The sequence below is a fragment of the Zeugodacus cucurbitae genome, chromosome 2, assembly GCF_028554725.1.
Source record: "Zeugodacus cucurbitae isolate PBARC_wt_2022May chromosome 2, idZeuCucr1.2, whole genome shotgun sequence".
Classification (NCBI taxonomy): Eukaryota; Metazoa; Arthropoda; class Insecta; order Diptera; family Tephritidae; genus Zeugodacus; species Zeugodacus cucurbitae.
The window spans coordinates 79,092,152-79,104,886 of NC_071667.1; the positions used below are offsets into that span (position 1 = coordinate 79,092,152).

The 12,735-nt window shown below is 34.7% G+C and overlaps 1 protein-coding gene across 1 annotated transcript in view; it reads right to left on the reverse strand.

Annotated features, from left to right (window-relative positions):
- LOC105213327 (uncharacterized) overlaps positions 1–12,735 on the reverse strand; it is a 201,062-nt gene that overhangs the window by 173,477 nt on the left and 14,850 nt on the right. Inside the window, exon 2 of the mRNA XM_029041040.2 lies at positions 4,556–4,627. Within this exon, the coding sequence (XP_028896873.1) occupies positions 4,556–4,598 (43 nt within the window). The 5' untranslated portion in view covers positions 4,599–4,627. The remainder of the gene's footprint in view (positions 1–4,555; positions 4,628–12,735) is intronic.

Genomic DNA, 12,735 nt, shown 5'->3' on the forward strand with positions numbered 1-12,735 from the left:
AATTAGTTTTTTATTTTGTATGGTAAATTGATTTTAATTAGAGCTTTAATCGAGCAAAGGCCGGTTAATTGATCAATTAACTTCTGTGCGAAAAGGACTTATCTTACTTTGGCATCGAATGAATTGGGTATACTTTTAAAAGTCGTTATTTTAGAGAATTGAGATTTCAAGACAAAGAAGTGCTAAAATTCTTTGAGTTTGTTATATAAAGAGTTGTTGGGATGCATTTGGGATAAGGTTATCCGTTAGATGGCGCTAGAGTACACAAATTGAGGAAAACTGTATTAATGAACTGCTTTGGCTCTCAATTGATGTATTTTTTGGCAAGGGAAAGGGAGGTAAAAATACTTTTCAGACCGTTTCGTGCTTGCTCGACGCATAATAGTTTGAGAAAAAAACTCATAGGCAGAATATCCATTTGCGGATCGCTGCTGAGTGGCAACAAAATCGATCCATTTCTGAAAGGGATAGTATCTGGTCATGAAAAGTGGATTGCTTACGACACAGTCAAGCGGAAACGGTCGAGGTCGAATCGCGGTATTCCGGCGACCAGGTTTAACAAGAAGGTTCTTTTATGTGTTTGATGGAAATGGTAGGGAATCATCTTCTATGATTTGCAAATGAAAATCGACTGTCCCAGTTTAATAGGGATAAGGGTTCTATAAAAGGGACATTATGACACTACCTCTGAAATGGCAACAATTTAGCGATCAAAACGGTGTATATTTGTCCTAAATAATTCTAATTAGCCTAAATGAAGCATAAAATTTGCTGCATAAATAAAACATTTATTTTTACTAGACCATATTAGGTCATATAGCATCTTTGCGAACTATATAAAGAGGACTTTCTCACTATATACATACATATAAATACATACAGAATGATATATGTACGCATGTATGTGATTGACGTTCAACCGTTTAGCCGGTTATAGCCATTAGGAGGATGGGATCATGTGTAGAAGTTCACGTAAGTGAGGAAAGTTTTTGATTGTCATTCACTTGGGAGTGGCCAGAAATGATTCTTCTCCACATGATTCAAGCAGTTCACGACTTCCGGTTTTAGAGCAAGTATCCTCTGGGTAGCTAACAAACATCCGTTTGAAGGCGAGCTAAAGTGAGAAGGCGAACCCGCTTCTGCGGTTGTGTGTAGGGCTTGGGACCCACCACATAAAAACCAAGTACCAAAGAAAAATCGAAAAATCGAATGCTATATGTACTTTAAATTATTTTAGTAAGAACAGATTTTCTTCTTCAACTGAAGTAATTTGATTATAATATCAAGTACCTAAGCCCAATCACAACAATAAACAATGTAAAAGCTTTACCTTTAACCCACAATTATTTGTTACTTGTAAACAGTATTTCTAAATGCAAGTATGTTTGAAGCATATATACAAAAACAAATACAATGTTTTAAGGCAATAGCTCAACACTAAGCGGTCAAGCATTTTATCGTTAGTAATTTATTACCAATTTGAGATTATATAAGCAAGAGGAAATACAAGCTAAGCTGTTGCTTTTGTTGTTGTTGATTACAAAAACACACTTTCCGACAAACAGCAATCAAAATTGCGGTCTGCGTAGCGCAAACTAAAAATTTCCGTAATTTACTCGTAACTTCATAGCAACAGCAACTACAAAACCAACACCATTTATTAACTTTACGGCCTACAAAAGTCAGTTCAATAAAAGCTATCAATTGCCTTGTGAACCCGTTATTAAGCTTTGTTTATTGTTGTGCAAACGCATTGTTGTATTTATTATTATACTTCGCAGTGTTGAAACATATACTCCTTCATCATTTCATTTGTACGTCTGTTTGAGAGTAAATAAGTCGGTGGTGTTTGCCTATAATTTATCATGCCATATGACCAACTTGCATAAAAATGTTTGCTGTTGTTGTGTGGAGAATAAATATATACTATATATTTATATGATATAGTGTGGATATGTGTGTAACATACAATAGTTAATGATGGGTTGGCTGCCCGATAATTTCGGGTAAATCAAAATTCATATTGTTATTTGGAGCATTTCCGTTTCAGGCACAAACAAACACATACATGTCTTGGTCTGTTTTCAAATATGCCTATAAGTAAATATATATACAGCATTTACATACAAATGATGCGTGGTTGTTGCAATCAGTTTGAATATACAAAAGCCAAATCATTTCAATCAAATATCTAATCATGCACGAAGGATTACTTACCGACCGGCCCAACAGCCTAACAACCGAGCCGGAGTGCGCATAAAAGGAGCAGCAATTTACCGTTTCGTTTCGTTATTAATTTTCATTTTGTAAAGTTTTGCCAAACATTCATTTAGCTGGACTTATGTGGCCAGTATTTATGTATACACGGAAGTATGACTTACTTCCTACAGCCACTATACAGTTAATACTTTCGCATCGAAGTAATATCAATAGGAAATATTAAAACTTTTTCGATTAACGAACCGCTGCTGCTGCCCCCACATATTAAGCTTAATGCTACCAAAAAAGGGGCAACAACTATTTATCCATTTATATATCCGGCGAGAATGCAAACTTTAATGTCGAAATTGATTCCTTCGAATTAACCTTAATTGCCCGTTAGCACACTTACAGTTAAGTTGAGTTAAGTTAGTTGGCCACAATATTTGGAAGAAGCTACGAGTTGCCAATTCGGTAACTCATCTAGTTGGTTAGTTGGTCACTTGTGAAGTATGCTGTATGTTGTGTGTAAGTTGCTGTGATTATACAGTTATGCCATTTATTTACTAACTTGCCATACGATGAAGTGGATTAGCTTGTAAAGGAAATTAAAGAAAGTTGCTACTCGCATTGCGAGCTCTTAATGAAATATTGTGGAGTTGCGCTTTCCTGTTGTGAGTTGTGAGATTTCATGAGAAGCGAGTGCAATGCAGCCGGCTAATGGACTATTTGGTATCAGTGATTTTAGTGAGTGCAATATCGAAGCAATAAAATTAAACATAAATATATGGCTAGTTCAGCATAACTGATTTTTCCACCTATGCTTTTAGTTAATGCGCCAAAATGTAGGCCACATTTCTGAATTAATATACAAAAAATTTGCTTCCATCTAAAATTTGTCCAATAACAAATTGAAATTGTTTTGGAAATTATTTGTACAAACTAGCTTTTATAATTTGTGATTTTAATTATATTTTTATTCTTTATCATTAGGGCGCTTTTTGAAAGCCAGACCTTACTTTCTGAAGGTAAGTGGATATACTAATAGTAGTTAATAAATGAACCGTCATCAAAATAATGCTCATCGGAAACCTTTCCCTTTTCTCTTTATTAATAATATAGTGCAAGTTTTATATTTGCTGCAGCTTTCAAACTATTAAAATGCATGAAATTAGTCAGACTAGCAACCTCGCAAAAAACTTGAAGTAATATCAGTTGGTTCAAACGTAAATTATAAACGGAGCTTTAATTTATAATATTATTTTTACAGCTAAGTTTGGTTTATTATTCAGTAGATAACACTTCTTATTGAGTCGCCTTGTACCTCCAACAACTTCCGCAACTTGTAACCTCGAAACTAGTTAAAAATACACCGGAAGTTGTCATTAAACAGTATTTTGTAACTGTTTCCTGTAAAGAGCTTTTGTATGTATGTGATTGGCGTTGCAACCGTTTAGCCGGTTATAGCCGAATCGACGATAGTGCGCCACCTCTCTCGCTCCTTCGCAGTTCGAAGAGAGTAAAGAGCTTTTATCTTTATATAAAAATGCTTTCGCAGACAACTTGTTGTTACTGTGCTTGTGATATTCTCACCACTTGTTATTAAGTTCTTATATTCGAAAGCTTAAAAAGCTCCGAAAAATACCACACCCAAAAAAAGCTCTTAAAGCTTGTAGGTAATTTTCTTAGCGACCTGAGCACATAATGAACGTATGTTTTAAAGCTTAGGCTCCACTAACTGCTTTTACGAGTACATCCAAAAAGCTTTTTGTGCTTTTAGCATGAATTCAAGACATTTGCTGTTGCCTTGTCAGCTTACTAAGCTTTCTGATACACAATTTAACTCGGAATAATATTAACATTTAATCACTTTAGTGTACTATGTTATAACTGTTAGCAGTACACTTTGAAAATATAGTGCAAATAAATCAGGTTAAAATGACAGTTTAAGCCATCTTATTATATTTGAAGAATAAAAATATTGATTAAGAAATTATAATATTACATTTATTATTTTAGTTTGAACATTGGAAATTTTCTGTTACTCTGTAATCGAATGTAAAATGTTTTCATATTTTAATGATCTTGAAGAAATATAGATTATCTTTTTTCCAGCGACACTCAGAACTCCTATTAGTACTTTTTTTATTTATTCTATTTTATATTTTATTAATTATAATTGTATAAAAAAATTATATACATATTTAATCTCAAAAATAGTAACTTAAATATTTGCTTTATATTTTCCTTTGAAATTTCAATAATATATTGAAATTTTTTTGCGTATAAATTATTTGTTCCACCGAATGGAATATTTTACTTGTATGTTCATATGAAAATATTTGCTTTTACTTACCTAAAATAAAAAACGCTAAAATCACCACAATTTGACTGAACATGTTGTCATATGTTAATTACTTCCATTTAGCTGAAATGACAAAAAACATACTCATGAAATTGCAGGTACCCATATGAAAAAGTAAATGCGTAAAACAAACACAATAGCTTAAACAAAAAACACAATAGCCATAATTCACAAAAACAACAGTAATGTATATGAAATTCAAAGTATTTTTCGCAATACTCAAACAAAAAGCCTTTGATAAAAACCCTCTGACATATTAATTTGCTGGTTGATTTCATTGACACAATATTTTGGTGACAAAAAACGGTGCTGGTTTTTATGTGTTTCGTATAAAAAGCTTGTTTTTTCTCAAAAGTCTACTGAATAATTTATTTTTTGTTTTAAAATCATGTGGGATATGTAGGAATATACATATATTGTTCAATTGGAATTTGAGAGAAGAACACTGAAATATACAAAGAAGTGATTTGGCGAAGCTTTATTATTGCTTTAAGTGGATCAGTTATATAATGTATATTATCGCATGAGACTAAATTTTCTATAGAAATTACTGTCGGAATTCCCTAACTCGAATCACCACAATCCACAAAAAAAATCGAGTTAGAGAGATTTCCGAGTTATGGAAGATAATTTATTGAAAGTTGACTTCTATTGAGTGCGAGTTATGGATAATTTCGAGTTATAGAATTTCAACTGTAATTCAAGTTGCTTTCATATGAAATAAGTCACTTTTTGTTGGCAGAAATATTAATAAGAATTTGTACATATGCATCTTTGCACTATATTATCTTCGGTAATATCGATTTAATATAAATTCTAATAAAATAATAATTAAAGCTAATATCCTTTCCTTCTCAATATGAGATAGCATAAAGCCTTGCAGTTTGTGTATGCAAAAGATTATATGCAATTTGAGTTAAATTTAAATGGATTTTAGCAATATCAAATCTATTTCAATTTATTTTACTTGCATTTGACCTTCTGATACAATTTATTTTAAATTGATTTATTATGCGCACACTTCACTATATAGTAAGGTTTACATAAAGAACACACACACACACACACACAAACAGCAAATGCATATATTTTTGTAAAAACAATTTTAGATGCCAGCGATAATTGCATATGCAAATGAAAGTGAAAGGCAGCCTAAATAATTGAGCAATTTTAATTGAATTTCCACTAAGTCCGTGTGTGTAAAGCATAGCTGGATGCCTGTGTAAATATAGTTAGATATTTTTTCTATTTGCAAAAAAAAAAAACAGTTTATTTAAAGTGTGTCTAACAATAATAAAGCATAAACAATGCTATTTTATTTTTACATACATTTATATACAAATATGTGTTTGTATTTGGCATTGAGGCATTTTTAATTCCAATTAAAATGCAGCAAATGCACACAGGGGGGTTTGTACATGCAGTACGTTTGTGCAAATAAACATGGCTAAGCATGCAACGTGACAGCATAAAAATGCATAAATTGTGCGCAAATTGAAATTTATATTTTTATTATTTTTCAGAATTTGTTTTTCTGCTATTTGTTTGTATTTAAAGTGACAGCTTCATGGTAAATAGTAGTATAGTTATAGCTTGCTGAGTTTGGATTTAAATTTCGGGTTAAATATTTGTATATGGATAACTGACAAATAACGGTTATATTAAAAAGTTTTTTGGTCTACTTTCGCAAAAAAATTTTATGTTTACATAAGGCTATGTAGATATTGAGTGACAGCCGTTTTGATAGCCAATATTTGTATGTCTTCATTCCACTAGCCACTATTCACTTAAACTCAGATTTATTTGGCTTAACTCTGTATAGTGAGATTATTTATCTTCTTAGATAGTTCTAAAATTTAGAAGAAAATATTTTTCATACCTTCCATTATATAGTGCTGAGTATTTTCAACGAATATAAAAATTGTTGCCTACTTTTCGGCGCAAAAACTATATGCGTCTTAATTGCATAGTTCCATGGAAATTCAACTCTTTTGTTGTATAAATTAAATCATATTTAAATTTTCTTTTATTTTTTTTTCTTTTATTTGGTCCAACATTTTGACTTCCAATTGTATTACTTTCGCAATTAGCATCCGTTTAGCAATAGCCTTACTTACATTTAGTCTATATCAAATTGGGTGCAGAAATCAAATTAGACATATATTCATTCAATCAATCACTTCATTACCAACAAAACGAAAAAAAAAAACCAAAAACCAACCAAACTCATTGACCAAAGAGTTTGCGGTTTCGGGTATTTTAGTTTCAAATGGCCAGAAAATCGGAGCCATTTCCACTTGAATCTTCGAGTGCACTCAGCCGGCAGACAGCATTTGCACGGTCAACCAACCAATTGACCGAACTATAGAAGTGGCAGCAAAGTGATGGCGTCAGAGCGAATAAATGTTATAGCGTACATATATACGAAAGCGTAAAATCCACACAGACTTGCGGTTGTGAGGCGCCCAGTAGGAAAGAGTAGTGATAAGGAATAGATATTTTAATGGCTATAAAAGAGGGTTATCAGAGAAAATAGTAGAATTATTAGAGGAAAATGGATGTGGATCATGAGTTTCTAAGCTTGACAGTGTATTTTTTTCTATTCTGAGATTTGTTAGAATAATATGGATATAATAATTATGGGATTTTATAAAATTTGGTGAACCATCTCATTGAAATAATTTATTTCGTTTAGGTCACTTCCACAAACATATACACATAAATACCAAAAATATATTTTACCAAACGCAAACTAACCGCTTTTGTAACAAAATCCAATAACAACAACAATAAAAACAACAAATGTCCTTATGGCTGATGGTAAATATTGTGTGATCTGCTTGCTTTGGCCAATTTGAGACGAGAGGCAAATAAAGCGAGATATGCGAGCAACTTAGAGCTGTCGACCAGCGCACAACAACAAAACAACAACAATGCGCGCAGACTAAAAGCTGTTTAGCAGCCAAAAGTAGCAACGTCCATTGTAATTGCATTGACGGCGGCTTTAACAACAGCAACAAACAATGCCTGCGCACACAAAGGATAACGCTGACGTCGCTGTCGCCGCGCAGTCGTGCGTGTACTTCAATGTGGTTAGACGCTTAAGGCAGGCGTAAGTGCACGTGTACGCGCAAATATTTATGTAGTGAGTGCGTGCGTGCGAGTGTGTGTGTGTGTAAGTGGCTCGTAAATACCCGCCAAATACTGAGTGTCTGTAAGTGGTTGCCACTGCGCCATTTCGGCTAAGCAACCGTCGACGAACAATGGCAGCTGGACTTCACTGCGTGCGTGTGTTTGTGAATTATTGTTGTTGTTGACCAGGGCACTTGAAAGCTCACTAATATGCCAACAAGAAAATGGCCAAAGGCCAAGCATGTCATTGCTATGGACACACGGCTGGCAAGGGTCTTCTACGCCGGTGTAATCACAGCGCTTTATGGCGTGGCATTATTTGCCAGTTGCTGTTGATATCCATTACATTTCGGCGTTGGCCTTCATGCCCACTTAAGTGCAAGGGAGCTTAAATTCTGGGACACAGATCACACCGTTGCCAGTGCAGGTGGCTTAGACGTTGGCTCATGTTTGCTTAGAGCGGTGTGTAAGCAGCAAGGATTTATGGCGTTCGTGTGTCCATATTGTTGTCCTGTGTGCTTATATGTATTGCCTGATGTTTGTGTATGTGTGTGTGGATTATTAAACACGGCTCATCCACCTTGGCACGCCGTTCTGCACCGTTAGTTTTTGCGCTCTTTGAACTCAAATTTCGAAAACCTGTAAATTGCTTCTAAATAGCAGCAAATTTGTTTTCGGATTTGGTGGCGAAAATGTTAAATGGTGGGTAATTAAAACGCTTTAAATCATTTACATATAAGGAGAGAGGGGAGAATTTATATTAATTGCTGGTAAGTAATATGATAAGGATCAAGTTCACAGAATTTTGAGTAAAATTTGTAAATATATTATAATATCTGCTGGCATTACTCAACACTTAAAAGGTACGTGGAAAATAAAATTTTATGAAACATGGGCGTGGCGCCTTGAGGTACTAAGAATCAAACTTGTTTCGGTATTGGACCAAACTAATATTTTTCGAGCGATTGAGTCATAAGTAAAAAACGATTTTCTCCCTTTTTTGAAGCTAGCATTCAATATCGAAATATTTGTTTACGAATTTCGAAAATAGAAAGAATATAATTATCATAAAATGGTTTAATTTAAATTTTCCTCTTATGTCAATAGGTGTTTAAAATTTTTCGGCCAAGGCAACACAAGTACTATAAGAAGTCAAAGTTGGGTCTTCGAAAAAAAATAGGGATTTCGAAAAAACTTGAAGCTAGCTCAATTTAGAAATTCGAAGGCAAATATTTTGATATTGGAGGTTAACTTCGAAAAACAAAGAATTCACATTTTTGCTAAATAAAAAAAAAAAGAGAATTGGTTTGGTCAAATGCATGAAAAAAGCAGATTTTGCCGTATAGTGAGATGGATAGAGAATTTTTTTCTTGTGATTTTATTTAAAGACTATTTCATTCTATAGAAGATACTGGTGATTATTATTCGAAATCATCCAATTCTCATTCCAACTCTCTGATCATGTCGATATATAACCTCAATATTAAAGACCTTTGAATAATCAAATTGAAATTTATTTATGGTCAGTAATTCGGGCACCCACGCACAGACATGACCAATCAGCATGCCGGCTGCGCAGCATACTGACGTCATGGACCCAGCATATACCATTAAATGAAAATCACCTACCATCTGCACGACGAAACTTCTTGGCTAGCAACAGCCAACTTGGCCATGACAACCAAAGCTGACAGCTGCTGACGATTTTTATGTGCCGCTCAACTTTATTTTATTCTTTTCACTTTACGATGTGTTATAAATCCTGTTGATTTGGCAAATTGCTTTTTTCAAACACACAGGAGACACACACACATGTCTCTTTACCTAGTGCCGTCGTCCTTTTATGCGTCAATTGTGCCTGGCTTATGACAAGTTCGTGCATTTTGCATGAAAAGTGATATGCTTTGATCCTATTGTTTACGACTTTGTTGACATGAAAATATTCTGCCAAACACCAGTCGTAAAGTAATTGTATACTTTATGGTGCACACGCCAACAGCAATGCGTCTTCATAAATATGCAGGCGGGTATACATACATATAAAGAAATATATACATATACATATACTTGTATATATAAGCAGAATGACATTTCCTGGTCCTTTTGCCATTTTTGATTTGATGGCAATTCAAGTTGACTTCTCAAATCACACTCAATGCTTCGCGATTGACAGATTGTTCAAGTGATGTGTGGAAAGGAAATGTGTCGAAGCAATCATCGATAAATCTTTATTTGCTATGGCGTCTTATTTTATATTTTATTGTGTTATGTGTGTTTCAATTGATGGCATGTACATATTTCCTGGTTATTTGTTGCCTTTTTATATGTGCGTGTGAAAAGAAAGTTATGAAATCTCTGTTTTATTCCTTCATCCTTGCAAATTAATTATTTATGTGCCCATGTCATCTTAAATTTGATTTGAAATAACATTCCCATTGAAAGTGAAATTTTTTAAGGTGTGAAAACTGAACAAGTGAACGTAAGAAATGACTAAATTCGGGTGTATTTGAAAATTTCATACTCCCACAATTTATTTATGTACTTTTTTATGATAATACACAATTTGACCCATATATTTGGCATAAAGTCCGCTAGAATAGCGAGAATCTTTATAAATATATAATTTATGGAAGCTGTGATAATGTCTGGACCGATTTCATAAAATCGCAACTAAGCTACATTATATCCAAGAGTATCTCATCAATTGGCACAACAACCGGGTGTCGGTTTTGGCCGCGTACATATTCTTTCGCCAGTCGTCTCTGCGTTGCGCACTACGGCGCCAGGTGGAGATTTCAAGCTTCGTCAGGTCCACATCCACTTGATATAATACATATACATAACACACACTTCTTCCATTCGGGTGATATGTCCAAGCCAGCACAACCGCTATATTTTTATGCGCCGCACTATGTCCATATAGCCGAAGAGCTCATACAGCTCATCATTCCAACGAATCCGTCGGAGGATTTTTCTCTCGAAACCTAGTAAGGAGTGGTCATCTTTATTGGTCGTCGTCCATGCTTCCGCGCCATACATTAGGACGGGTATGATGAACGACTTATATAGCGTTACTTTGGTTTTGCGAGAGAGGGTTCTGCTTTTCAATTGCCTACTGAGCCCGTAATAGCACCTGTTGGCAAGAGTGATCCTCCGATTCATTCCGCGGCTGACGTCGTTGTTTGAGTTTGTGCGGGAACCTAGATAAACGAAGTCTTTTACTACCTCGAAGTTGTAATTGTCAACAGTGATGTGGTTTCCTACCCTCTGAGACCCTTGGCATGATGACAGGAGGTAATTCCTTTTTGCCCTATTTCACTACTAGACCCATTTGTTTCGATTCTTTTTCCAGACTTGGAAATGCTGCACACACGGCCCTGTTGTTGCAGCCGACAATGGCATAGGCCAATAACTGGTAACTATTGAAAAAGATCTTCTCAAGCATTAGGTTAAAGAAATCGCTCGATAGGGGGTCGCCTTGTCTGAAACCTCGTTTGGTGTCGAACGGCTCGGAAAGGTCCTTCCCTATTCTGACGGAGCTGGTGGTAGCTGATCAGTCGATCTGTTTTTCTGCTAAGATATGTCACATATTAACCGATATACATATATGGTGTAAAGCCCATTGAATGTTCAAAAATGTGGGAGATATGTATGTGGGAGCTAGGGGAAATTATTATCCCTCTGAATTTCTATAAAATATCTGAGAGATTTACTGATATTTCCGGTAAAAAACTATCCATTGGTACTGAGGTCTTCAGATTAGACCTTTGGGGCCTTGAAAAATTATAGTCCTATGTCGACAATTTTTAAATGAGTAAGTCTAATATAGTATTAGTGCAAAGTTTTATTACGTTATCCTTATTGGTTGTTGGTTTATATATATATTTTCAAGTCAACGAATCAGATAGAATCCAAAATGGTGTTATATGGGAAGTAGGCGTGGGTGTGTACCGATTTCTACCGTTTCTCAACTGCAACATTGAGTTGCGAGAGTATAAAAATTATTATTTTTTGGATTTGATAATAAATTTGAAAATGTTTGGCTTCGAAGAGAGTGTTTTATGATCAACTAAGACTCTTTAAATTGAACTTATGCCAACTAAAACTAGTTAAACATTTACTAAATCGAACTAAGGCTTTCTAGTAAATATAAATATAAACTTCATTGCTGTCATTTTCTTATTTTCTAATGAGCGCCCTCCAACACCCACTCAAAGAAAACTTGAATGGCTTTGCCTAACAGGCTATATTCCGTATAAAAACTAATATAAAAATTTAAAATTCAATTATTTTTCAATTTAAAACTGCCAGCTATTAGCAGAACAAGCAAAAGAAAGCTCATCACATATCCAATTTAGCACAATGCCTCTCACACCACAAAGCTACACTTGGCTGAAGTCACACAGTGTCACCGTAGAAGAATGAAAATTAGTTCAACAAAAAGTTCACAAGTTTCACTTGAGAGCCAGTTGCTCAAATTCAAGCGCACTAAATAGCCAGAGCAACACCGAAATTGTTTTTTTGTTGCTTTTGCTTTCCTGCATTTGGTGACTATAAATAAAATCATCAAAAACTTCTAACTAACTAACGAAGTGGAGAAGAAAAAAAGCAAAACAAAAAAAAGTGAAGCAGGTTAACAGCAGCGCCAACAATTTAAAGCTAAATAAAAAAGCAGGTCGACAATAACAACAACAACAGCAATTGTGTATCATAATACAAAAAACGGCTTGAAAAAGTGTGCTACCAGAGCTGCTCCTTAACTAAAACAGCTAAAGCCGCTGGTGTGCTGGTTGCTTAGCTGACTTGTTGACGTTGATGCTTTTATTATTTCACACATTTACATACATACACATGCACATAAGTGTCTGTGTACATGAGCTGTGCTTATTTGAAGTGTGTTGAGTGGCGGTTGGGTGTGTGTGTTTGCTTGTTGTTCGTACAACAAAACAAGAGGCTTGCCGCACTCAACTCGCACTTGAGCTGGTTACGAGGCAGGTTCTGACATAACCACAACAACAAACAACAAACACAAAACACCG